The sequence below is a fragment of the Trichogramma pretiosum genome, unplaced genomic scaffold, assembly GCF_000599845.2.
Source record: "Trichogramma pretiosum strain Unisexual culture from Peru unplaced genomic scaffold, Tpre_2.0 scaffold54, whole genome shotgun sequence".
Lineage (NCBI taxonomy): Eukaryota > Metazoa > Arthropoda > Insecta > Hymenoptera > Trichogrammatidae > Trichogramma > Trichogramma pretiosum.
The window spans coordinates 918,248-944,815 of record NW_019641628.1 but is presented as its reverse complement, the minus strand read 5'-3'; the positions used below and the strand labels follow the sequence as shown (position 1 = coordinate 944,815).

Below are 26,568 nucleotides of genomic sequence, written 5' to 3'. Positions count from 1 at the left end.
TGGGTCGCGGATCGACTCATATATTCGCAAGTAGAGGGGAATTCGCGCGCATGAGCCGTGCATATAACGAAGAACTTCCACAACGAAGTATATACGCGTTTCGGAGCTCGCGAGCTTGGCTGGCCAGGAACATTAGTTCGCTTCGCAGTCGCACAAGCCGTCGCGCGCGCGCGTTCTCCTCCTCGCTTTATTATACATAGAGAGTAGTGGTAGTCGTCTCTCGTTTATATACATATATATGTGTGTATATATATACAGAGACAGTTTGTGGCGTAGCTGCTAATACAGTGAGTGCGTGTGTGGATCAGTCAGAGTTCGGGGCCCCGTCAGTTACTTTTTTGTCGTTGCACTTGGTTGACTGTTAGACATTTACAACACTATGGGTGGTCATATCGTCGAATCGATCGTTTGTAGAAAAAGTCGGGTGAGTCGAGATACACACAGAAGCTTGCTTTTTTTTATCAATTGCAGAATATTTGCGAAAAAATGATTGAACAATTCCCATTGCCGTCTCTGTGATGCCTATGTATAGCTGTACATAAAGAATCATACGTATCGTCGCATACTATACATAGCGCGCATGGACGGTGCGTGCAAGAGAGAGAAAGCGAGAAAGAACGTGAGTAATACGAAATCTCCACAATGGAGGCTCGACTCTCGAGCTCGATCTCTCTCGCTCTCTTTAACGCGCGTCAGAGTATATAGTAATGTAGTATATAAGAGCTGTCGTCGTCTCTCGTGCGTATATGTATGTACATACATACATACGCATAACACAATAATAAAAGCAGCAGCGACGACGACGAGCAATGGCAGCTCGCGAGCGATCGGAGCGACGTTGTTTGTATACATGACATATAGGCTCATGCCTCGTCGTCGCTCCGAAAAACTATCATCCATTTGTATATACAAAAAGAGAGGCGCGAGCGTGTCCGCGCGCCGCGAGCTGATAAGCCTTTTTATGCACACATACACACACATATATATTATATACACATGCTCGCGTGTGTCGGTGTGCAGCTGAGCAACTTGCAGCACGCGCGCAAGCGCATCCAACAAAGAGAGAGAGAGCTCTTTCCTCTTTCCTCATATTATCATTATACTCTTGTACGTAGTATGCATCGCTGGTCAGTTTCTCGCGTGCGTCTGGGTACAAGTGGGTGGGAACAATACCTCGAAAAAAAAGATGAGAAGAAAAAGATTCGAGCTCTCTTGCAGCATGATGCAATTGCCAGCTGGCATCTCTCTCGTGTATATATACGAAGGCACACATAATATGCAAAGCATAGAGGAGCTGCTGCTGCTGCTGCTCTCCCTCTACCATAATACTTGTAAACTCTTCTACTTGTCTTATTTTCTATCGGAAACTTACTCGTGTCGCGAGCTCGATCGAGAGTCACGCGCATCGTATAATGTGTTTGTCTATGTATACGGACGACGATGATAGAAGCAGCGGCACACGTTTAGTTGTTTAACAACGTGTGCGTCACACTCCACCGTCTTTGTCGCCGCTATACTTCTCGAGAGAGTTTATACGGGTGCTTCTTCTTGTTTTGTCGATTGTGGATATTTTCCACTTTTTTACTGGAAAAACTTTATTTACTTTCCATTCGATATTATTCGCGCAGTAGCAGCAGCAGCAGCAGCAGCAGCAGCGATTAATGCGACGAGATTGGCTATGATACATGTGTTTTGGTCATCAACGAGTTAAACTCTTGTTGTCGTACAATTTCGGGGTCAATAAAAAAGCATTTGATCTTTTTAGGGAAATACCCGCCTCGAAGCGTTCGGAGATAAGACTAATTGATTCTCGATTATACTTTCATCTATAGTACACCTATTATACTTTCACTTTTCACGTTTCGTTGCAACGTGCCGCTGCTCCGCGCGCATTATCGTGTACAAAAGAAAAACGACCGACATCTGGCCAAAAGAGACGCGTCCGTTGTATATATGTAATACTAAACAGACATTAGAATCAGTGGCTCGGTGTCAAATAGCTGTCTAATGTCTCCCCTACCTCTTTGTTACATATACACCTGCACACACACGTACATACAAGCACACACTGGCTGCTACTGGCTGACGCAATTTTGCCTTTTAAATCCCGTTACATGCGCGACTCTCTGACGCTTGTGCTGCTCTCTTCGTATTTTATTATTATTATATATTAAGGTACACCAACACATCATCGCGAACGAAGCCGTATCGAGTGAAAATGTTTTATAAGCAGAGTTTTAGAATAAAATGCGTCCGCGATGATAATTGCTTCATGTGTGTGTGTGTGTGCGTCGGACTTAATTAGTCTAGCGAGCGCGTCCGGAAATTACGTCGTTTTTACGATTCTTGGATTCTATCGTACATATCTAGATGTAACTTGATCCGGATTGAACCTGACCTACACACAGCCCCGATCAATCATTAATCTCTATTATGTCTGCTGTCATTACAGATCTCGAGAATGCTCATACCTTCGAACTCTTAAGAAAAGCCCAGTCTTTTCCAACCCCTACCACCACCAACAACAACAACCAGCACCAACTTGGTCAGTAGAGTGCACCACGCATCGTTCGCACCAACTCCAGGCGAGGCATCCTTTGGTCAATTGACTCTCTTGTCGTCGTATTCGGCGGAGAGATCAGTATATCGTCGCGAGTGAACGCAGCAGCAGCAGCAGCAGCATAGACGCACTTCTGAACGCAGCAGAAAGCAGATTTTTCAATTAGACACTTGCTGGATTCCAGAGAGCGTGTGTCTTTCGATTTAAACAAAAAGTTATAAATCGAACAATAAAATGGGTTCATCGCGTCCGGTTGACAGATCCATCGGCGAGGCTACCTTCTTGCCGCAGTGGATGAAAGGAAAGGTGGATACGAGGTAAGAGAGAGAGAGAGAGAAAAATTTACAATTTTTTTTTATTGTTATCGTTGTTGTTACGCTTTTTTTTCTCGAAAAATCTTTTGCACATCGGTATTTACACGGTATGTAATCGGCGCGTAATCGCGATAGTGTTTATAGATTGTATATAAACGCCGTGTGCCGCCACCGCTTGCTCGAATGAAAACATGTGTCGAAAATGTTTGCTTGTATACAAGCGCGTGTGTGTTTATATATACGTCCCGAAAATAAATAAACGATAAGTTCTAATCGGCGAGTCGAATTCAAACGCCGAATTCAAGCACGTATAGTTGCGGAAAAAAAATCTGAATGACATTATTTTCTCGTGATTTCGTCTTGAAAAATATTTTACAATCGTCGCACGAAATGATTCGACTTTATTGAAACGTGACGTTCCTCGAAACCCGATGCAGCACAGAATTTTCCAATCGTTCGAGAAAAGAAAATTCCAAGTGTTGTTTAGTTAAATCATACATGCGTAGAAACAATTCTTCATCATTAGTAAATACACTAAAGAAGCGCCTCTAGCGACTCTATACATCTATATCATCCACGCGATACATACTCCGGCCAAAAAGTTATTGCACACGTACCAAAACCCGAAATGTGCGCTCTCCGCTCGTGACCGAATCTAAAAAGAAAATCTAGCTTGTAATTAAACGAGCTTCATCTGTATAGATATATAACGCGTTGGTATATAGTCGCCGATTCACGCTCAACGTCCCAATTACGTAAATTGGCCAAAGCAGCGGAATTTTCGTCAAAGACGTGTATATGTGTGCGTGCGCGCGGGTGTACTTAGGTATATTAATATATTACAAGAGCAAAAAAAGCTCGCAAAAGCTCTCTCGGACGCTTCAGGTTGAATGCACATGTCGGCGCGTGAGACACATTATATTATACTTGAACTTTTCGTTTTCTTTATCTCGCGCTGCTGCACGTGAGAGGCCGCCGCGCGCCGCGAAACAAAGAACTGCACTTTTCAGCGCAGGCACGGATGGGCCGCGTATCGTATTTTCCGCGCCGCTTGGCTGATATTACGAATACGAAAATCGCGCAGCGCAGACGGCACAGACTCTGTGCACGTTGCGTAATGATATCTAATTGTCAAGCGCGCGCCAAATGATGCGTGTGTGTGTGTGTGTGTGGAGCGTCTCGTTACTCACATATTTTATTTTATATATCATCATTACTTATACAAAACTTCCCAAGCGCTATATTATACGCTATTGCCATCTTGTGTGTGCGCGTCGGCGCTTATCGCTCTTGTCGTTTATACATAATGCAATACGTACGCGAAATGCACTCAGCTTATTACATATACAATTTACAACCGACTGACTGTTTCTATCTTCTTTTTTTTTTGACGCAGGTACGATTACGGCGAGACGGCCTTCAGTCCGCCGGCCGACGACGACTTCTTCGTCATACGCTACGCCAAGCACCAAGAGCAGCTCAAGGCCTCGGCCAACAACGCCCAGGAGGGCTTCAGACAGTTCAACGAGGGCCAGGCCGCGGCGGCCGCTGGCGTTACCCAGCCGGCGGCGCAGATGACACAGACACCGACGACGAGCTTCAGCCGGGGCCCGCTCGCCTTTCAATCCTTCATACCCTTCATGTCGGATCGAGGTAATTGTACTGCAATTTGTTTCATCGTTTTATGTACCGGCCGTTTATTAACTAACTTCATTTCTTTCCATTTGCAGTGTGCGAGCCGAAAATCGTCCTCGCCAACAAGTCTAACAAGAGCAGCGACGACGAGTCGTCGTGCAACAACAACAACAGCACGACCCAGGACCGCGGCCGATCCATCGTCAGCGTGGCGAGCCAGCTGGTGTCGTCCAAGTTCGGCAAAGCCAACTCGGCCGACTCCGCGGCCGCTTCCGGCAGCTCCAAGCCATCATCCAACGACTCCGCGGCCAATAGTTCCACTCAGCAGCAGCAGCAGAAGGTCAGCAAGTCGTTGCCGGCTACGCCGCTCACGTCGCCCGCGGGCACGCCCGAGGGCTCGCCCAAGACGCGCCGTCGCCATCGCTACTTCAACGGGGGCGCCTACGTGGCCGCCGACGGCGAGCGCAAGGGCTGGCTGCTGAGCAGCATCCTCGGCCAGTCGCGCGAATTCATCGCGCCGAAAAAGATCGACGAGGAGGAGGAGTCGCAGCTGGACCAGGTGCCGGCGCACGCGTTCAGTCGCAAAAAGTCCATCTCGTCCCAGAATCTGACTTACCTGGGCAAGGAGGACGGCGCCGAGAAGAATAACGCGTCGTTGAGCATACTCAAGGTCAATCCATCCGAATTGAGAGAGATGAACTTCTGGACACCCACGTCCATGTAAATAGAAGAGCTCGATGTTAGAGTCGATCCTCGCCCCCCATTTTCTTCTATGCGCTCATCGTTTCGACGACGCGATGCGATGATCATCTTTTTCATATACGATTCGACTTCTCGACGCGATACCCCATAATCTAGACGCTGTTCTCAAAGCCTACGACCAAGGTGCTGGAGTGTTTTGCGAAGATCAGTTTTTGTGAGATTCATCTCTATATATGCGCGCGTCGACGGCTTTTACGTTCGACTCGCACATTCTACAGACTATAGTTTCTTGCCTTTTTCTTTTTGAAACGATCGCTTAACGACTGGCTCTTTTCGAGCTGTCCGATCGAGTAGCACTAACTTCAAGATTTATTCTTTATTTATCTTTCATGTTAAATGCAGAAACTGATTATTCGCAAATGGATTTTTTTTTGTATACTATCATTGAACAACTATCAAGTAATGCATTATTTTGTCATACTTTTTATAGCTGCGAAATTATTTGATATCAATTTGTCTGTACAATGAAATTTCTGAATTAGACTTATTTACTTGATCCAAAGCTCTCTTCCAGAGCTGCTTTACTGGAATTATTCAAGTATTGTTATAATTAAAGTTTCCTACAATAAAGTATTAAACTTGAGTTGAACAATTTTTATACCATTTTACCAAATGCTAGTGTTTGTGAATTCATTTTTAACTGTGCAATATAGCATCGTCATAGTGTCGGTTTTTATCTTTACTATTATTCTAGATATCGACACCAACATTATTCAAAATGCTTTTAACTTACATAAGTTTTCTCTTACACTAGTAACCATAATGAATAAAACTCGTATATGCAAAGTGATAGTTTTCAAAGAGAAGTTTGAAGCAAGTAATTGTTATATTGCTTGTAAAAATTTAGTACAATTTGTAGCAAAATATAATTATAACAAGTGAGAATGGCATTTTTCACTTCTTTAACACGTTATGGTTGAAAAATTTGCCTCTCTTCTTACAAAAGTTGTATCTCTGCATTTTGCAAAGATGAAATTATTAAAAAAAAAAAACTTTTTAACACAAACATTTGGAATTTGTTCAACAACAAGCAAAACTACATTTTGAATCGCAACAATAATGAACTACGAAGAGTAAATTATTGTTAAATATGTAAATAAACTGAATTACCACAAATAAAATATATTTTTATTAACTGAACAACTTATGATTATTAAAAACACACAGTGTTGCACATATACCAGTGATTTCTTTTATTTGAGAAATGTGTCTCTTGACTTTTTTTGATAAAATTCTGTAATATTTCATTTTATTTATTAACTGCTGCAATTTGATATTTGAGTTGGTAACTTTTGTGTCTTTTTTCATTATTTGAGACAACTGTTCACTAGGCCAGATATCAGTCTTAGACCATTGACTGGCCATTAAAGGTATCCAAGTCTGAAAAATATTATCAACAGCCTTCTCCGAAACACCGAAATGCCTGCTAAGTTCACAATCTGAGGGATATCTTCTTAACTTCCACAAAGTTAAAAATAATTGGTCCTTTAATGACAGATCTCCCACGTCTTGAACTCTGCTCTGCAGATCATGGGTTTTTGAACTTAAACTACTAAAAACATTTGTAAATTTGAGAGGATTTTCTAATCCTGTAAATTGGAACAATCCTCTTGGATCTTTCAACATATCTTCAATTCTGTACCTTCCCCAGGAGGAAGTTTGCGTACTTTGGTCTAATATTTTTGGTTTCGCGCAATAATTGTGATCCTGATGGTCAAGAATTTTCATCTTATCACGCATGACGAGAGAATCATTGTCACTTTTTTTACCATTCGATACGATCTCCTCGTAAAGTTCCACTTGTTGCGCGTATGCATCGTCGTAATTATCGATCTCCTGTCCAAAAATGTATTCGACTTTTGCCGACGAACAATCGTTCGTTTGTACAGCCAATATCGGCAAATCGGAACTCGCTCCGACGTCCAAATTCTCAAGGATAACTCGCTCGTCCAAAGATAGAACTCGCGCCTCGCAACGATCGCTTCCTACTTTCTGAAAAAATGAGTGACAGAGAATGACGGGCGTGTTTTTGGTGATCTTCTGACTCTTGCCGTTCGGCTGTTTGTTGACCTTGCCTGCACCGCCGCTGCTACAGTTACAACGTGAATTAACGATCTTGTCGCTCTGCTGAGGATCCCAATCGAAGAGCGTCGGGACTGCATCTTTTTTCAGCCGAAGTCTCTCCAATTTAATGCCTGTCGATAATCAATTTTGAATAGAAGTTTGTTTCTGGATATTGGATAGATGATTTGAATATTATAGGTACCTTTGTAGTGACTCTCGGTAACGATGAACTCGGGCTCGAAGTGATCGAGGCACAGTCCGTTCTTTCTCCTCGGCACGTAATTGGGTCGCCTGATGGCTTCGAGCCATCGCCGCTGGTACTCTTGATCGCGAGGAAATTGAAACCTAACCAAATTTTTGCAGCCCTTGACGCAACATTTCATCGTCGATTCGTCCGATTAACCGGTTCTCGAGGTAAAGATAAATATTGGTAGTATACAATCGCGACCATTCATTTACGCGCGGGCCAAATAATCGTTATCGTAAAAAGCCGATTTATGAATGCGTTCCAAATGGTCGCTCTGCTGCACGCACGGCGCAAGTAGGTCGCGGTAAAAGAGGAGGCGCGCGCGCGTTATAAGAAACGATTTCGTTATAATCGAGACTCCCGACTGATTCTAGCTCTATATATTAGAGACTACACGACTGCATATCGTACATATACACATAATACGCAGCGCAGCGCGCACGAGGATATGTGCAACGTAGATCGTGTGGTGTGGTGGCATGCAATATATAGATATTTTATGACCCAACGAATAGTGCACTGCACGATCGAGCTCAGAGTATGCAAAGTCGAGAGAGAAGTCGGGCCGCTCGATCGCGGATCGGTTTTATATTGCATCGAGCATGCCCTCTGGCGAGCGTCGATAAATAATTTCGATTCTTCCAACGACGTCGTGTAATCGCGAATTAATAAAATATTGTTCTCTGAGTCATTGTTAAAACATTTTTTATTGTCTGAACCATCCCGCAATGGAGATGAATAGCGTAATATATTTTTTTTTTAATAAACAAACGTGACAATTAAAATTATTCACAGATATTTACAAACGTATAATTGCATGTCTATTATCATTGCTAATCTTGAAATGGGCATTAAATTGACAATAGGAAAATTTGTACCCATTGTCGATGAAACAATGACGTGGAATGGTACAAATTAGTCAGTGCTCGTTTTAAAATGCAGATTACTTCTTTTTCTTTGACTTGACGGCTGCTTGCTCTTGAACGTTCCAGTAGTACAAGAGTTGCGAAACGATAACTCCATTCGCTGCAGTCGAACAGATGTACAAAAGGATCATTGTGGAATCTCCAGTTTCTTGTACAGAAGTAAATATTCTGGCAAGTGATCCAAAGAATAGCATGAAGCCAGTAGCAGCAGACAATTGGCCAGTACTGCCATTGGAATAGTTTGTGTAAGCTTGCATCAGCTAGAAAATCACAAATCATTTTAATATCATACGACCCAACGCATAATTGTTTATAATGGTTTAATTTTACCTTGCTAGCTAAAACAACAGGAATATTCATAGCTTGTCCATACCAAAGAAGCTCAGCAGGAGCTATATTCATTGCAACTGCTGCTATCACAGATGCATACGCAGCCAAAAATGCTGTAGCGATTGATGCACCAATATTATACATCATAACCAGATAGACTATTGCTACAGTTTGCAGACCTAAAAATACAGCATCGCCCCAAGCACTGAAAGTAATGGAGTAAGCTTTATTCAATTCATGACCTTAAATGAAACATATGTCTATTGAATTACCTGAAAGGGAAGCCACTGACATAACTGTAAGAACCCATTGCTGTGATAGCGAACAGATCCAGCAAAACGCTAGCCACATTGATTCCTTTAGCACTCTTTCCATGGAAAATCTTCAACAACTGCGGTACTTTGACTGAGAAAACATAACATACGTTCATGAAAATTTTAATTCAAAATTGTTTAAACAAAGTACTTAAATTCAATTAACCTAGTATCGAGCCTGCAATGATTCCCAATCCTAAAAATTTGCTCAATGTTGCCTTGAAGCAGCCGACTAAAAAAGTAAAAGTCATTGAGATGACATACGATAGATATAAAATTGATAGAAAAAAATTGATAGAAAAAAATTTTGTAAAAAGTTACCATGGGCGAAGTTCAAGTCGTGGAAGTACTCTTTCATGCATTGCTCTGTGAAGGCGAACGATGCCAAGTCGTGCAGGTACTTGGCCATGTTTACGGCTTTGTTCTGTTAAAATAAAATAAAAAAATGCGGGTTAATCAACGACGACGATCAACTGTGTAAAAATGTCTATCCCGCAGAAATGGACAGACGATAAGCTTGATGATACCTACTTGCTGCTCAAAATCGTTTGATACTGTACGTCAGCGAGCCGCAACCACGGTCTTTGACACGACGACTCCAAAACACGTCATGCGTCGACTGTTTATCTGTCGTTGTGTGCAAGGTGCGCGCGCTTCAATCGTATCGAGCGCCCATTGTAAAACTACTCACATGTCCGCACAGTGCCGACACTACATGATTAGTTTTATGTACAGTAATCCGCTGGAAGCCAGCAGAAGTGTCAAATAACGCGTGTAAACAATATAAAGTACAGTATATTTTCGAACGATAAATCAAGTTTACTTGTTCGTTGAATCAATAACTAAATAATTGTGCTCTTAGTGGTGATGTGAAGATTTTAGGCTTCAGTTCTAGTTTAAGATTAGTACTTATATAGCGTGCCAGTGGTAAGCAGGTTAGCTTCAATTATTGCCTGTCTGAACAAAAAGGAATATCTCGAGCTTGAAAAAAGATAAAATAATCGAATCATCAAAATGCACGCCAGAGATGAGAAAAATTTAGACACTACTCTAGGCTCCGTGCAGCTCAGAATCAATGAATTGAAAGAAGCAATTTCTTCGATGATTTTTAAAATTGAACACGATGGCGATTCATTGAATTGGCCAGGATTACTCGATAACTTTGCTCTGTTATCAGGTCACTTGACTAGTGTTTCAAAATCTCTCTCTGCCGAAAAGGTGCCACTGTTAAGAAATTTCAGTGTACTTCCACTACTGATAACTCCAGTAAGAGATGAACTACTCGTGCAAATGACTGAAGGTAGAATAAGTACTTTTGCACATGATTTAGTACCTGATTACTTAAGAACAAAACCAGATCCATTGGTGGAGCAGAAGATTGCTTCTTATGAACCCAAAACTGGAAATCTTACATATGACACACAACAGAAGCAAGTCGCTCAGTTTGGTAAAATAATCAATCACATCCATGAAATAGCTGATAAGGCGAAACAAGAGTGGGAAAGTGAAACCAGCTCAAGAACATCACAACCTGCAACCAGCAGTACAGTAGATACGCATGTACTTGTATACGCTATCGGAAGTGGAAAAGGATTGAAATCAGAAAATGTGCCAATGGTTCAACCTGTTTTAAATCAAGCCAACAATAATTTAATGGGAATGGGTAGGTCGCCCGCTGGTCAGCCGTCTGGATCTGTACCAGGACAAATGGTTGGGCAAATGAATAAGGCAGTAAGCGCAATAAAAACAAACATTAAAGCTGCTTCAACAATGGCTCCTTATGATAGAAGATAATAGGGAAACATGTGTAAATAATTTTTATTTTACTTTAAGTTACGAGTTCAAGTATACAAACATAGTAAAATATATAATCTTATTAAATTTTGTTATAATTTTTATAAATTCATAATAATTACTTTTTTTCTAAAAAAAATGTCTTTATTCAAGGCAGAAGAATGATAATTTGTAGTCATTTGTTGTAAAAAAAAACAATATTAAAGGAACAAAGCTTATTATTTAATTCTTCAGAGAGATTCTGTGATTTTTCAAATGTATCTGATAATTTGGCTAAAATTCAAATGTACTTATAAATACAGAATAATAAATTCAATTCCATTGTAAATTTGTAAAAGTAAATGTACTTTAATTATACCTCATCCTCTTTAGAAATGAATCAAGAAATATGTAATACAGCATCGCAACATTCAACCCACGCGCTCACAAAATCATACAATGAATAAAAAAATACATTCACACTCGATCGATCACACGCATTATACAATAAAAAACCGCGCACAACTCGTTGCTCACGTTATCCTGAGCGTGTCGCAGTCCTCGGAGCAGGACTCGTCGAAGTTGCCCTCGACCTGCACGCTCAGCCTCTTGTACTTCCTGATGCAGCTCGTGTAATCCACCATCCAGTCGCGGAACGCGGCGAAATCGAATCGCCTCAGCGCGTCGTCGTCGCCTCCCTGCTGCTGCAGCTGCTGCACGCGATTCTTGATCATGTACCAGGACTTGTCGGCGTCCGCCTCGAGATTCAGCGGCTCGATCTGTCGCGTTCTGCGATAGCAGTCGCGCAGCACGTCGAACTCGGCGCGAGTCAGGTCGCGCATCCGCCTGGAGAAGCGACGAAAGAAACGATCGATGCGCCGATCGACGTATTCGGTGGAGTACTTGTAGGCGGGCGTGTAGACCGTGACGATGACGCCCGCCGGATTGGCCGTGCAGATGACGATGTAGCCCAGCTGCTCCTGTCGCCTGATGCGATTGAACAGCGGCTCCTGCAGCAGCATCTCCAGAAATTCGCCCACCAGCGAGAGCGACAGCTTGGGCGGAATGGCGCTCGTCGCGTAGTAATTCATCACCACGGAATTGACGTCCAGGGGATTTCTGTTGTTGGTCTTGAACAGCCGATCGTTGCTGGGCAGTCGGCGGCGCAGTGGCTGGTACAGATCGGTCGAGGCTGGCGTCCGGTAGAACACGCGACTGGCCAGATGGCCGCACGAGCGCAGCACCGTGGCCAGGGCGTCGTGAGGGGTCACGTTGCCCTGGACAAGAGCCTCCACGTAGACCTGGCGCGACAGCTGCTTGGCGAAGTCGACCAGGTGCTCGAAACGCGTGCGCTCCAGGGCCGAGCGCTTCTCCGACGACAGCCAGAGCGACTGGCCTGACAGGCTCGAGTGAATCTCGCTGTGAAATAATTGCGATGTAAGTCGCGGTGAAATATTATATACGCGCGCAGCTCTTACCAAGCATAAGCACCGGGATCGTAGAGACAGCTGGAGTAGTACTTGGCCAGCTCGATTTTCGCGGCGTCGAACACGTCCTCGTTGATGGTCTTGGCGAAATCGGCGACGTTCCTCACGAGAACGTCCAGCAGCAGCTGCGATATAGAGCAAAGAGATAATTTTCGATTATGTTCCGAGCTCGAAATTGCTTCTTTTATTTAATATAATATAATTGTTTATACTCACCGGTACTTTTTGACTGAAGCCGTAGACTTTGATGACGATGCCGCACTCGCTGGCTAAAATGCCGCACGAGATGCCGGCGCGCTTCGCGTCGCACAGCTCGCCCAGCATCATCTCGTGGATGGATATCTCGTACAGGCGCAGCATTACGTGTCTGCAAAAAATATCCGAGGATAAAACCTTCGATTTCATGCGCACCTTTAATATGAAATCAGACATCCCTGTACTGATTTATTTTTTTGTATCAACTGCACAAAAAGTGCCTGAAAATGTAATAGAATACGTTATTTTTAAGGCGGAGGATGAACAAAAAAGATTTAGTTCTATATATTATGAAAAGTCAATCACAATTAAAACCAGCAACCGCCGCTAGATGGCGAGTATCTTTTTTTTGTAAATCTGCAAGTGACAAAGTGAAGATAATTGTATAAGTAAGGGCACTTTTTCGTCAAAATTAGAGTTTTGACGATAAATTGTTTTTCCATGCTAGCACAGTCAATCCTTATTACACTTATGAAATTCAAATTTACAAATTGCATTGAGTTGATATTTTGCATTTCAAACACACATGAGAATTATTCTGTATGAATTACTTTCACGAAAAGGAGCTAAAACTAATGTGATCGAATTTAAAGAGTTTTACATTGATTTATAATCCAAAGCACTTAAAATTTAATAATTTCTCATAAAAATAAAGAGTCTTGTACGAAAAGGAAGCAACAATTTTTTCCTCTCTCGCATTGACTTTAAAAACGTAAAATACTTGGAACACGTACGAGCGAAGCGATCGTAGCGGCGTGGAAATGCCGAGATGAAGGTAGACCGAGCAGGTTGGCCGTCGATGCGTCGCGTCCGGCTTGTACCACAGATCCAGGCCGTGAGAGTTTCTGACTCGTCGCGGGGGTCGATCCTCGGCGCTCGAGATCGCCCCGCCGATCAGTCGAAAATCCGTGACGAGGTAGGGATTGGTCTGGGGCAGGGCGAACTCGCGCACCAGCGACTCGGGCGGATCGCGCCAGCCGCGCAGCACCGTCTCGGGCACTTGGGACACGGCGTAGCCGAAGCCGTACCAGGGCTCGAGCCGGAGCTCCTCGAGCCGATGTTCCTCCTCCAACGGGCCGCTCCTCAGCCGAACGATCAGGCACGCCTCGGGCCTGCTGAGCTGCTCGAGAAAGTCTCGCAGCCGATCGGGCTCGTAGGGGCCGCAGAGCTCGTCGCCTCGCACGTAGTCCCTCGGCCGCCCCGGGTGAAGCTGCATGTTGAGCGAGAGTTTCTGCACGTGGGCCAATGCCTCGCGCTCGTCGCCGTACTCGAACTTGTACTCAGCGATGGCTCGCATCTCGTCGTGGATCCTCCGCTGGGGGCCGAGCCTGCGCAGCAGGGCAGCGTAGGCGAACGTCGCCTCGAGGATTCGTCCGACCACGTCGTCGTCTTTATCGTCGTCGTTGTCGTCGTCGCGCAGACCGAGACTCAGGCCCAGCAGCGAGTAGACCGAGTTCTGCTCGTGGCTCACCTCGTACTCGTGGCAGAGCTTGCGCTGGCGCAGATGATGACTCAACGAGCCCGGGCCCTCCTGGCTCAAAAGCCTCGCGACGTAACGCAGACCGTCGCATTGCTCCGCCGTCTGAGGAGGCATGATCCACTTGATCTCTAGCCTCGAGGAGCCGTCGACGGACTCGATCTCGTAGAGCTTGCCGAGCTTGCTGGCATCGAAGGCGCGCATACCTCGAAAGCTCGAGAAGTCGTCGGGTTCCAGGCCGTTGTTCGGCACGTCCGCGAAGCTGTCCACGACGTACTCTTGAAGCTGATCGAGCGTCAGGGGAGCCTAAAATATAATATCATCATACATCGATTCAAATGTTATAAATCAAATCGATCGGATCGATGATAATAATAATAAATAAATACATACTTGAAGAGCCAAAGTCATGCGCTGGGCCGAGTAGTGTCGCTGTTGAAACGACCTGAGCCACGAGCACAGGCTATTTTCATCGAGGCTGTCGCGCAAGGTGGCCGCGTTGCCGCAAGAGAACTTGGCCGCGGGATTCATCGTCGTCGTCGTCGTCGTGTCCCGGTCGGCGGAAGTCGTCGCTGCGGCGCTGCGGACCAGCTGATTGAGCCGATTACCGTCGCTCATCAGGTCCATGTGGAATTCTGTAGTATACATGTAGATATAGACAATTAAAATCAATCATCGTACAAGCGCACGCGATCGCAACTTACCATTGTCGACGGACTCGCGCTCGCGCATCAGCGCGTCTTTCGTCAATCGCGGCTCGATGAAAAAATTCGCCAGCCTATCGAGGGCCGGTTGCAGATGCGCCGAGTGTATCTGAAAGTGGAACTTGGTGCGCTCGCGCGACGTGTCGGCGTGCGCGGAGCCGCATCTGCCGCGGATGAACCGGTCCCATTCGTTTTCCTGGATAAGTTTATTTAGAATATTAATTATCGATCGTTAACGTACTAGTGTATGTGTATATGTACTTATTTTATTTACGATGCTCACCTCGGGATACTTGGCCGAGCCCATGCTTATGACGTGCTCGAGGAAGTGCGCCAGTCCTTGAACCTCCCGGGGATCGCTGAAGTTGCCCACGTTGATGCACAGCGCGCAAGCTGCCTATATCGTTATATTTATTTATATTATAAAAACTATCCTTCGTATTTTTATTAAAAGATATATAATTATTTTTCGGCTCACCCGCTCGTCACCGGGACAGTTGATTTCGTCCGTCGGCGCACGATCACGATAATTTTCGGCCAACTGCATGGAATTGTAATTGTTACGTTAGAACAACGACACGCATTTCGAGCAAGGCAAGTGATACAGTGAAAAATTATAACAACAACAAAACGAGGGATGATGAGCATGACAATTTCTTCACCGTAGCAGAGTCGACTCGAGCGTCCACCCGATGACGATCCTCCCCCTCGTCGTCCTCGTCCGAGTTCAAGGTCGATACGAGCAGCGCCGTCAGGCCATTTTTCAATTTGATGGCTCTACGCGAAACAAACCATATCACAAAAGTAATGCATTGCATATTATATGCAGTCGATTTTGGAGCTGCGATACGCACCTATAATGTTTTCTATCGCACAGAGCCTTCTTGGGTCGCTCCAAATACTCGAAAGGTCGATCGTCATGCGGCTTGTTGTCGGCTGCGATGGTCGGGCAGTCGCCGCCGTCGCTCATGATGCTCTTGTCGTCGTCGTCCTCGCTGTCGGTGCTTCTGCTTCTGCCCACCGTCGGCTTCGACATCGTCCTTATACGTTTTTATATTCACACAGACACTTTTGCACTCGCAATATTCGCGCGTTTCGTTTCTGAAAAAAAACGGCCGATCCACGCGACGACGACGATCGAACGAAATTAACTGAGAAACGTTGCGGAGGAACGATATCCGCTCGCGAGCTATGATCATCGAACTGTGCAGCAGCGGGCGTAAATATAAACACGCACCCAGAGAGCTCTAAGTGTCGGTTATTTTTTTTCCTCTTTTTTCTCTTCTTCTTTTCTTGGCACGTGCGCGACGATCAATGCCGTGGTCGCGGCGATGTCTCATTGTCAACGCCGCCGCCGCGTCTCGAATCGATGGAGCAATAACGATTGTAAACGATGATGATGCATCTGTCACGATCGACGAATTCCACAACTGTCATCTCGCGACGTATACACGCACACGATCCATTTCAAAATACAATTTGACAAACGACCGAGCTACTCGACGCCACCTGTCGTCGCGAAGCGGAAACTACGCGCGATGTCAATTATTGCAAGTGCAGAGAGCATCGCAGGCGTAGTTCGCGCAGCAGCAGCTTATTATTATTGTGATGATTATCATATACCCAACACTGATAAGCTATATGCAGTGCCTATGGTGACTACGGGCAGTCGCTGTCGGACTTGCCAGGGGAAAAGAGAGAGAAGCCTCTTTCCTTGCAGTGCAGTTCGCGGGTGCACTGAACCGATCGCGTATACTTTGCAACTGTGTGCGCGGTGTAAAAGTGCAGTGTAAATGTAAACATGGACGGCGTCGTCGTGGGAATGTCGTCGTCGTCGTCATCTTCTTCAACGATGACGACGACGGTGGTCTGCAGAACGTCCGCGCCCGGGGAGACGACGTCCTCGTCGTCGTCGTCGTTGGACGCTCAGCTGGCTGCGGTCGCGAACTCCACGGACGGAGTTTGTCGCGTCTGCTTGGCCGACCTCGTCGAGCAACCGGCCGTTCACCAGATCTTTCACGCCCTGGCTTACGAGAACCAGTCGTTGGCCGACAAAGCTATGAGCTTAGCCAACGTCAAGGTTAGGCTTTTTTTTTCTTTTTTTTAATTTACTTTGCGTCACTCTCGTTCCGAGAGATTCATTTCTTACGATTCTTTGTTATTAAATGTAGATGCTACCCGGCGATGGCCTGCCCGCTCAGATCTGCATGGACTGCAGCAACAAGCTCGATATGGCTTACAAGTTCAAGATTCAAGTGCAGCAAGCCGACGCCGTTTTGAGGGAACGATTTTTAAAGGCCGACCTTTTCTTTGAGAACGTCAACATGACACATGCAACTGCTGATCACGTAATGACCCCTGCAAATATGTTCATGAACCAAGAGACCGACCACATGGACAACCACATTATCCACAACGATTGCAATGGCAAAAGCAGCGTATTGCATAAACATACGAGTGTAGCTTATCAAGATGATCAGCAGCACATTCAAAGCAAGAATATCGACATTCAGCATCAGCAGCAGGATCATAAAATTATGCAAATTGCGGTTTCTAACGATAATCACTCTTTTGAGACACAAGAGTTACAGGATTTTATGTTCAGTGAAATGAACGAGCAAACAAGACTGGCTATACACGAACATGATTATGTTATGGAGTCACAAGTTTGTGATTTTCAACACAAGGATTCAGACTTTAACTCACAGGTAGGCTTATTGATTATTGATTTTATTCAAAATTAGGCATTTTTTACAAAATATTTTTATTTCAGGTTGAGATCAAGTTGGAACAAAATGAATTGTTGAACGAGACAACTGATAATCAAATGGGGATTGATGCAAAAATGACAGAAACTGTATCAGATCAAATGTGTCAAAATGACAGACTTATTCAATCTGAAGGAAAAGAAGGTTGCTTGCAATCCAATGAAGAAGATTATTATGAAGACTTGAACCTCAGTTTACGATTAAAAAAGTTGCAAGTGAAAATATCTGATAACATATTTTTCATGTGTTATGTGTGCGATAAACATTTCAAATCAAAAGAGTTACTTAAAGAACATATGAGTTCTCATGAAGAATTAAGAAAAACATTTGATGTAGCAAGTAAAGTTCAAGAAATCAATGATCAAAACAAACCTCCTTCAAATGGCAAATGTCAAAATAAATGTCCACATTGTGGAAAAGAATATTTGTACATAATATCTTTTAAAAAACATTTGAAGCAACACGAAGAGGAAGGAAAATTTTCAGGAGCTTCATTTGAAGAGGATGATGGTATCTTGAATTTTTCCGAGTATCATCAAAGTATCAATACAGATTTTGATAGCGATACTAATGATAATGATCAGACTTTGACAAAAACACATGGCAAAATAGAATGTGAGATTTGTGGAGATGAGCAAGATTCAATTGAAAGCTTAAATGAGCACAAATCCAAACATGTTTTGGAAGGATTAATTCCAAAAGAAGAAACTAACAACGGTATTGAGTACATACTGCCTGGTAAGTTTATCATTTTATAATGAAAACTAGTTATGAAAATTAATCAATATAATTCTAATAGGAATTATAATAATGCAAAACCTTTACATTTCCAGAAAATTCTGATGATCAAAAGTATTTGACAGAAAAAGATTTCTCTGCTTCAGAAAATTGTAATATAAAATGTCCCCATTGTCCTCAATTCTTCACACAACAGAAATTACTGACTAAGCATTTGGAGTCTCATCGGTACAGCTGTAAAATATGTTCTCAAACCTTCTCCAGAAAAGATACTTTGAACAAACATCTGCAAGAACAGCACAACATGAAAGGTTTTGGGTAAGTTAAAATTAATTATGAAAAGACTTGAAAAATGTAATTTTTTTTTAAATTGTAATTTTTTTCTCTCAACCCAATAGTTGTAACGAATGTGGCAAGATATTTGGTAATGAATTAGCTCTGCGAAATCATTTGATAGCCACTAATCATAAAACTACTGTACACGGTAAGGAGTACGATCCGAATAAAAGATTAACGCGGGTTGCAGCCAAAGCCGCTCAGAAAATTATCAATAAACTGACTGACGATTTAAACCAAAAAGGTGATGAAGAAGGAGATGAAGAAGAAGAAGAAGAACAGGAAGAAAAGCCCATGCAAAATTCCATTAAAATAGAGGGATCGGTAAGATTTGTCTAATAATTATTAATCGATTTTATTGTCATAAAAATTTGAAAATAATAAAAAAAAATTTTCAGCCTCCTAAAAAAATTCATCTGACTTCGAAAGTTTATACATGTGATGTATGCAATGATAAATTTCCATCAAAACAGAGTCTCGCCAAACACGCCAGTTTTCATTCTAAGAATGATAAAGAAATCGAAACGCAAGCTTCTGCAGAGCAAGAACATTTGGAGCAACAAGAAATTAACAATGTGCCGAAAAGCAGAGAAAATCTAGATGATGACGACGACGACGATAACTTCACTGGCGGTGATTGGCCGGTCGACTTACACGAATGTCCAACATGTAAAAAGCGCTACAGTACTAAAAAGTCATTACTGCGACATCAATTACTGCACGACGAGCCAAACTTTGAATGCGACATTTGTAATGTCAAGTTCTTTAGAAAGGACAAACTCAAAGCTCACTATGACAAATGTTCAGAAAAGAATCCAGATCAAGTGAGAAAATGCAATCTTTGTGGAGATACTTTTGAAAGTAACGAAGCTTTAAAAAAACATAGAGTAAAACACGTTGTTGAGGGTATATTGACCGAAGAAGATTTGAGAGATATTGAAAACCGAACTGAAGATAAAAAAATTGAAAAAATGCCAAGAAAAAGAAGAACAGATATTATTGGATTAAAGTGTCATTTATGTAATAAAGAATATACTTCCCGCAAAGGTTTATTACGTCATTTGCAGGTAATTTTTTACGCATATCTCAATTTAATTCTGTTTGAAAATACATCTTGAATTCCTAAAATTAAACTAATTTTTTATATCTAGGTCCATGAGGGTAAAAAGTATCTTTGTGACATGTGTCCTCAAAAATTCTCTCGTCGTGAGGACTTGAAACTACACGTAGCTAAACACAATATGATCAAGCCGTACAAGTGTCCACGCTGTCCCAAGCGCTTTATTAAAGAAGAGCAGTTGAACAATCATATAACCAGACACGATCGGCCCGCCAAAAAACCAAAAGATGCAGGTTATCCCAAGAGATATCTCTGCGAAGTTTGTTCGAAAAGTTTTACTCAATACACTACTCTTGTCGCCCATTTGCGAGCGCACAATGGCATCAAACCCTACGTTTGTCAAGTGTGTACGAGACCCTTCACTACGAATGCGTATCTCAAAATGCATATGCGCACCCACACGCAAGAGCGACCCTACATTTGTCAATATTGTTCTCGAGCCTTTGCCAGGGCTGATACGCTGGCGAATCACTTGACTTCTCATACTGGAGAAGCTAAATACCATTGCAATGAGTGTCCAAAACACTTTAGAAGATTGAAGTCATTGAAGGAGCACATATTTATTCATACTGGTCAAAGACCCTATGCGTGTCCCACTTGCGACCGAACGTTCAACAATAATGGGAGCAGGTACGCTCATAGCAAAAGATGCAAGCAGAACCTGTTGCAAGCGTCATCGAGCAGGCTCATGATTCAATCGCAGCAACAATCTGAACAGCATCCAGTTCAGGAACAAGAACAGCATCTCGATCAGCTGCAGCATTTACAGCAGTCAGAGCAACAGCACATTATCATTGGTACAGCTTTGGAGGAGCAGACTCAGCAGATAATAATTGAACATGATCAAGAGCAAAGACTTCAAATAATTAAACCGCAGAATATTATAACAATAACTAAACCTGATGGTACTATGAGTCAACAACACTTGGTTTCTCAGGAAGTACTTATGCCTTTGCTACTGCCACTTTCTGTAACTTTGACTGAAGTTGACGAGGATGCCATTCTACCAGAAGGTTCTAAAATTTTTACAACTTGAAGGGGTCAAAATTTCTGTGATTTTAAATAATTTAACTGCGTTTCCTATTACTACATTAAAAATGTATATTAAAATTATTGTGTATAAAATAAGTAGTTATATATTTTGTATATAAATCAAATAATTTTTTAAACGTATAACTAGCTCATTAAGTTATTGTAAAGTTTTTACAAAATTACGTGTATATTTATTTGGATGATAAGAGTTGATCGAAAAATTTTGCAATCATATCCTAATCAACCAATGTATGTAAAAAAAATTGTTTTATATTCAGCTTTTATTTTGTACAATATAATATATTATAAAGTAAGAATTAAATAGATGTACTATTTGTCAGTATTCATATAAAACCGGTGATTATAAAAATTTATTGATACATTTTTGAATAAAAATATTACTTCCTAATAACTGTGAAATGTCAATTTATTTAAAAAATCCGTAAGTGGGACTCAATCCCGAGGGTGCAAATAATTAATGAACGCGGCCTCTGCAAGTAAAAATGATGGTAGAGACGATTTTCGCAAGTAAAAGGTAATCTTTTGAGCCATTTGCGGACTTGTAAAAGAATATAATTATTTTCGCTAACTTAGCAAGTCTGTTTAATACTCGACTTGCACATTTTTATGGTTTTAATTTGTTTTTACTTGCGTTTCTCTATTTTTGCACCACTTTGTCATTTTCTAACTTGGTCAGAATCCGCAAATAAAAGGTAAATTAATGACATATAAATCATTACTCTAACTAATGTACGAGCTGAGAAAAAGTCGAAAAAGAATTTAGCGAAGCAAAAAATTTGGAATTTTTCAATTAAAGATAATTAATGAACAAAGCCTCCGCAAGTAAAAATAATGAAAGGGACAATTTCCGCAAGTAAAAGGTAAATGTTTGAGACATTTGCGGATTTAAAAAATTGAAATAGTATAATTATTTTCGCCAACTTAATAAGTCTCTCACGTGGTCGTGAGTTATGACAAAGAACAGCTGATGAAAATCTGTAAACACATGTGCGCTGCAGGCAGACGACATTTCTCGTCACATAAACTAGCCGGTAGACGATGAACTATAACCGATAAATTATTTTGTCAGAAATGTTTTTTAATCTGTGTAGAAGTTTTGCAACTCGCATTTTTGCAAAACGAGTGGTACCAAAATTTAGTAAGACCAAAGATAAGTCCACGAAGAAAAATAAAAGACCCCGAAAAAAAATACCAAAAAAATTTAAATTAAAAGATTTACCTGGTATGTACAAATATCACAGGATCCTGAAATGTTTCTTTTATGTTTATAGAATATTACCTTTATTTTCATGTCAAGTCATTATGTGAGAAATTTAAATCTATTAAAATTTTCTAGTCTATGACTTTGCAAAAACTAAGAAAAGTGATCACAGAGTCTATGCTTGGGGTTTACATGAGCATGGAGCTCTAGGCACTGTCAAAAGACTAACTTATGCTGAAAATAACATAAGTTACTGCAGCAAACCACACAGATTAACTTTTGGAGAATACTGCAAGGTAACAGACGTAGTGTGTGGTTATGGATTTACAGCATTTGCTGTAAAATCCAATGATAACAGAATTCTTTATGGAAGCGGTATCAATACAGACTCTCAACTGGGTAAATTACACTTTGCATATTCTACATAAAGTTCTAATTTGACACTTCAATAACATTTGTTTCAAATTTTAGGGTATCATCCTACAGATGAAAAGTTAAAAATACCCATTGTTGTCAAACCTAGACCAATATTCCTTCCACTTAAGGGAAAAACTGCTAAAGTCTTAGGCTTGGCTGCAGGAAGAGCACATTTACTTGTATTGACAGACGAAGGTGTTTATGCTTTAGGACACAATGGTTATGGACAGTGTGGCAGGCCTATTATAGAAGATGAAGAATATTTAAAAAGTAAAGCTGTAAATTATATACCAAATATTAAAGGATGTAGCATCAAATCTGTATCTGCTGGACAAGATCACAGGTATTTCTTAATTTAATTCATGTGATGATGATCTTGACCATTGATATTAATTTATATTTCTTGATTATAGCATGCTATTGACAGACAATGGAGAAGTGTATACTTTTGGTTGGGGAGCAGATGGACAAACTGGACTGGCACATTATCGTAATGAATATAGACCATCATTGGTAAAAGGAGATTTATCCGGAGAAAAAATAATTAAAGTTACTTCTGCAGCTGACTGCGTACTTGCACTATCTGGTATTTGAAAACCATGCACAAGCCTCTAAATTTATGACTTCTGCAATTTTTACACAATTTTTATTACATTATTTTTAGATAAGGGAAAAGTGTTTGGATGGGGTAATGCAGAATATTCTCAGTTGCCTTGTGGAGACAATCAACAAATTAATATAGCTACAGAATTAAAATTCTGTGAAGAGCTTGGCTCGATAAAAGATATAGCTTCTGGTGGTAGTTTTTGCATGGTGTTAAACGGTACAGACATTTTTGAATAATTCAAGAATAAATAAAGATTTGTGTCAATTTCTATAGATGAAAATAATATTTTCAGATGAAGGAGAAGTATATGTTTGGGGATTTGGTCTCTTGGGTCTTGGACCCAAGGCCAACAGAGTACTCAAGCCTACCATGATACCAAAACCATTATTTGGAATTAACGCCTATGAACCAGATATCAAAGTTGAGAAAATATTTTGTGGCATTAGTCATCTGGGGGCTATTACAAATCAAGGACATCTGTTCATGTGGGGCCGCAACAGATACGGTGCCTTGGGGCTTGGTCACAGGGACGACCAATATTTTCCTTTCAAAGTGAGTCATTTGTTTCATAAACGGGCAATTTTGTGTATAACTTCATTATGAACTGTTATTTTTTGAAAAATAGGTTGGCATCGGAGCTGCGGTGAAAAAAATATCTTGTGGAGTGGACCATACAGTATCAATATGTCAACCATTTGCATAGAAAAAAATGTTTTATCTCTGTTAAGGTTTTATTAAAATGATTAATTTATATGAAAAATACGTTTGTTTTTATTTATATTAAATATAATTTTAATTGATTCATCAACAGAAATAATATGATTCAAAAGTGTAAAATTTGTACAACATGTGTCTTATAATTACTGTAAGTAGCAGAGTTGTATTTAATTAACTAAAAATTCATTCAAATCAATGGAACTTATTCAATTGAAAGTTAAATTGCAACTCTCAACGATATCGATCGAAAGCTAAATTTAATTCTCAATAGTAAAGTTAAAAATAATGCAACGCCGAGTACAGAGTAATTCAAATCATTACAGAGTCTTCAAATCATCACAGAATGATTAATTACAAGCGATTTTTTTTCGCCTATTTGAACTGTTTCATTCGCTCTTTAGAATAATTTTTCTTTAATATTTATATTTGGAATATGTGTATAAATAAATTTATACTCATTACCATATCATCTCACGGAGGCCAGACTATTTAAGATCCATTACTTAAGATAGTCGTGTCTGTCGTTGCTATTTATTTAATTTAAATAAGTTAAATACAAACATAAAAGGAACAGGTAGGTAAAAAAGAATATGGGTACATGTAGCACTATAAATGAAGAAAGTAATACGACATTCATCTTTTCGCGGCACAATTGTTTGTTCGGTAACGCCACGGTGTATCTTTTACCGAGGCCCAACGGCAGCCAGTGGAGCGTTCGCCCCAATAAAGATTCCATGACTGTCCAGCGCTCCAAGAATTCTCTCGACATAATGTCGCACAGGTGCTCGGCACAACCGTCCGCAATATCTGGGCAGCTCTCTCAACTTTTTCGAGCGCGCAAACTTCAAATAGTTCGAGTATGCGAGTCGTTTCGCCGCCCCGTCGTCGGGTCGTAGTCGGGTCAAGTCGCGGAGCGACTTGTTATTACCGGTCACGTCCCTCATAGCAGAAATAAGTCTGTCCACAAATTTATCAAAACTTGTCAATGGGACATTTATTATCAATTTCCATCAATCAAGCAGCCCAGAAATGTCACGGAGATTAGCGATAAGCAGTACGTGAAATCCAAAAAATTCACAATATCAGTGTAATAATAGTTTCTATTGCACACGAGGTCCAGGTAATACACAATCATTTTAGCACAAGTTTTATTGAAGTTATGGAGAATATATGTATAAGTATATAAGCATATTTACAATCACTATCATCATTCCTTCTCGCAACTTTGCTGTGCTTAATCTTTGCGACCTTCATGGATTGTCTTTTGGTGGAAATCCAAATGCGATTTTTGTCCAAATTTCTTCTCACACCTGTCGCATGCGAAATCTTTGCGGCCTTCATGAACTGTTCTTGTGTGCAAAAGTAAATACCATTTACTTCCAAATCTCTTCTCGCACTTGTTACATACATGATCCTTACGACCTTCGTGGACTTTCTTTTGATGGCCAAGCAAATTCGATAATCGTCCAAATTTTTTCTCGCATTTGTTACAGGAGTAATCCTTGCGACCTTCGTGTACTGTCTTTTGGTGTTCTAGCAATATCGATTTATATCCAAATTTCTTTTCGCAATTGTCACATGCAAAATCTTTTTGACCTTCGTGGACTGTTTTTTGGTGCACCAACAAATCAGCTTTTTGTCCGAATTTCTTCTCGCATTTGTCGCACGTGTAACGTTTTTGACCTTCATGAACTATCCTTTGGTGCTTCAACAAATCTGATTTAGTTCCAAATTTCTTCTGGCACTTGTCGCATGCGAAATCTTTGCGACCTTCATGGATTGTTTTTTGGTGCACGAACAAATCAGCTTTTCGTCCAAATTTCTTCTCGCATTTGTCGCACGTGTAACGTTTTTGACCTTCATGAACTATCCTTTGGTGCTTCAACAAATCTGATTTAGTTCCAAATTTCTTCTGGCACTTGTCGCATGCGAAATCTTTGCGACCTTCATGGATTGTTTTTTGGTGCACGAACAAATCAGCTTTTCGTCCAAATTTCTTTTCGCATTTGCCACATAAGTAATCTTTTCGTCCTTCATGTACTGTTTTTTGGTGCTTCAACAAATCTGATTTATTTTCAAATTTCTTCTGGCACTTATCGCATTCGAAATCTTTACGATCGTCATGGAATGTTTTTTGGTGTTGGCGTAAAATCGCTTCATGTCCACAATTTTTCTCGCATTTTTCGCAAGCGTAATCTTTGTGACTTACGTGAACTGTTTTTTGACGCTTAAACAAATTTGATTTAGTAAAATTTTCCTCGATATTGTTACATGCAAAATCTTTGGGCCCCTCATGGGCTGTTTTAATGTGCACAAGCAAACTCCGTTTATTTCCAAATCTCTTTGCGCACCTTTCGCATAAATAATCTTTGAAAATTTCATGAAATATTTTTTTGTGCTTGAGAAAAGTTGATTTATTTTCAAATTTCCTCTCACACTTGTCACATGTAAAATCTACGCGATCTTTGTGTACTAATTTTTGGTGCGTAAATAAACTCGATTTTTTCACAAATTTCTTCTCACATTGGTCGCATGGAAAATCGTTGCGGCTTTTATGTTCTGATATTTGGTGTCTGCTCAAATGACTTCGGTACTCAAATTTCTTGTCGCACTTGTCACACGAGTAATCTTTTTGTTCTTTGTGAATTGTGTCTCGGCGTGTTATCATACTTGATTCCAGTGTAAATACCTCCTGACAAATATTACCAACGTATTTTTTTTCGTTTGAAATAACATTGGCAAGTTCACTTGAATTATCATTTA

General features: G+C 41.3%; 7 protein-coding genes across 8 annotated transcripts; 4 read left to right on the top strand and 3 right to left on the bottom strand.

Annotated features, from left to right (window-relative positions):
• Positions 1-118: 118 nt before the first annotated feature.
• LOC106654332 lies at positions 119-5,860 on the top strand. Of its 2 annotated transcripts, none has more exons than XM_014374141.2 (4): positions 119-424; positions 2,453-2,877; positions 4,271-4,527; positions 4,605-5,860. In XM_014374141.2, exons 2-4 carry the CDS (start codon positions 2,795-2,797, stop codon positions 5,231-5,233), a joined length of 969 nt encoding a protein of 322 aa, XP_014229627.1. In that variant the 5' UTR covers positions 119-424; positions 2,453-2,794; the 3' UTR covers positions 5,234-5,860. The 2 variants fall into 2 exon arrangements, with proteins under 2 accessions (XP_014229627.1, XP_014229628.1); XM_014374142.2 differs by lacking the exon at positions 119-424 and adding an exon at positions 2,201-2,372.
• Positions 5,861-6,382: 522 nt separating this feature from the next.
• LOC106654331 lies at positions 6,383-8,212 on the bottom strand. The gene is made up of 2 exons (XM_014374140.2): positions 7,538-8,212; positions 6,383-7,466 (listed from the first exon to the last, which is right to left on the bottom strand). Exons 1-2 carry the CDS (start codon positions 7,716-7,718, stop codon positions 6,403-6,405), a joined length of 1,245 nt encoding a protein of 414 aa, XP_014229626.1. The 5' UTR covers positions 7,719-8,212; the 3' UTR covers positions 6,383-6,402.
• Positions 8,213-8,270: 58 nt separating this feature from the next.
• Positions 8,271-9,770, bottom strand: LOC106654335 (mannose-P-dolichol utilization defect 1 protein homolog). The gene is made up of 6 exons (XM_014374144.2): positions 9,684-9,770; positions 9,474-9,576; positions 9,319-9,384; positions 9,111-9,243; positions 8,839-9,043; positions 8,271-8,768 (listed from the first exon to the last, which is right to left on the bottom strand). The coding sequence occupies exons 2-6, from the start codon at positions 9,559-9,561 to the stop codon at positions 8,526-8,528; spliced, it is 735 nt and encodes a 244-aa protein (XP_014229630.1). The 5' UTR covers positions 9,562-9,576; positions 9,684-9,770; the 3' UTR covers positions 8,271-8,525.
• Positions 9,771-9,898: 128 nt separating this feature from the next.
• Positions 9,899-11,141, top strand: LOC106654333 (mediator of RNA polymerase II transcription subunit 8). The gene has a single exon (XM_014374143.2). The coding sequence runs from the start codon at positions 10,167-10,169 to the stop codon at positions 10,944-10,946; it is 780 nt and encodes a 259-aa protein (XP_014229629.1). The 5' UTR covers positions 9,899-10,166; the 3' UTR covers positions 10,947-11,141.
• A 317-nt stretch (positions 11,142-11,458) lies between these two features.
• On the bottom strand, positions 11,459-15,397 carry LOC106654272 (nardilysin-like). Its single transcript, XM_023459090.1, has 8 exons — positions 15,327-15,397; positions 15,132-15,245; positions 14,849-15,044; positions 14,538-14,779; positions 13,389-14,450; positions 12,629-12,823; positions 12,404-12,537; positions 11,459-12,344 (listed from the first exon to the last, which is right to left on the bottom strand). Exons 1-8 carry the CDS (start codon positions 15,393-15,395, stop codon positions 11,459-11,461), a joined length of 2,898 nt encoding a protein of 965 aa, XP_023314858.1. The 5' UTR covers positions 15,396-15,397.
• A 971-nt stretch (positions 15,398-16,368) lies between these two features.
• LOC106654306 (zinc finger protein 845-like) lies at positions 16,369-20,885 on the top strand. The gene is made up of 7 exons (XM_014374099.2): positions 16,369-16,928; positions 17,020-17,556; positions 17,622-18,354; positions 18,450-18,672; positions 18,753-19,014; positions 19,089-19,757; positions 19,842-20,885. The coding sequence occupies exons 1-7, from the start codon at positions 16,650-16,652 to the stop codon at positions 20,844-20,846; spliced, it is 3,708 nt and encodes a 1,235-aa protein (XP_014229585.1). The 5' UTR covers positions 16,369-16,649; the 3' UTR covers positions 20,847-20,885.
• An 837-nt stretch (positions 20,886-21,722) lies between these two features.
• Positions 21,723-23,798, top strand: LOC106654271 (RCC1-like G exchanging factor-like protein). Its single transcript, XM_014374064.2, has 7 exons — positions 21,723-22,085; positions 22,200-22,463; positions 22,536-22,824; positions 22,895-23,067; positions 23,146-23,304; positions 23,381-23,640; positions 23,714-23,798. The coding sequence occupies exons 1-7, from the start codon at positions 21,935-21,937 to the stop codon at positions 23,789-23,791; spliced, it is 1,374 nt and encodes a 457-aa protein (XP_014229550.1). The 5' UTR covers positions 21,723-21,934; the 3' UTR covers positions 23,792-23,798.
• The last annotated feature ends 2,770 nt before the right edge of the window (positions 23,799-26,568 follow it).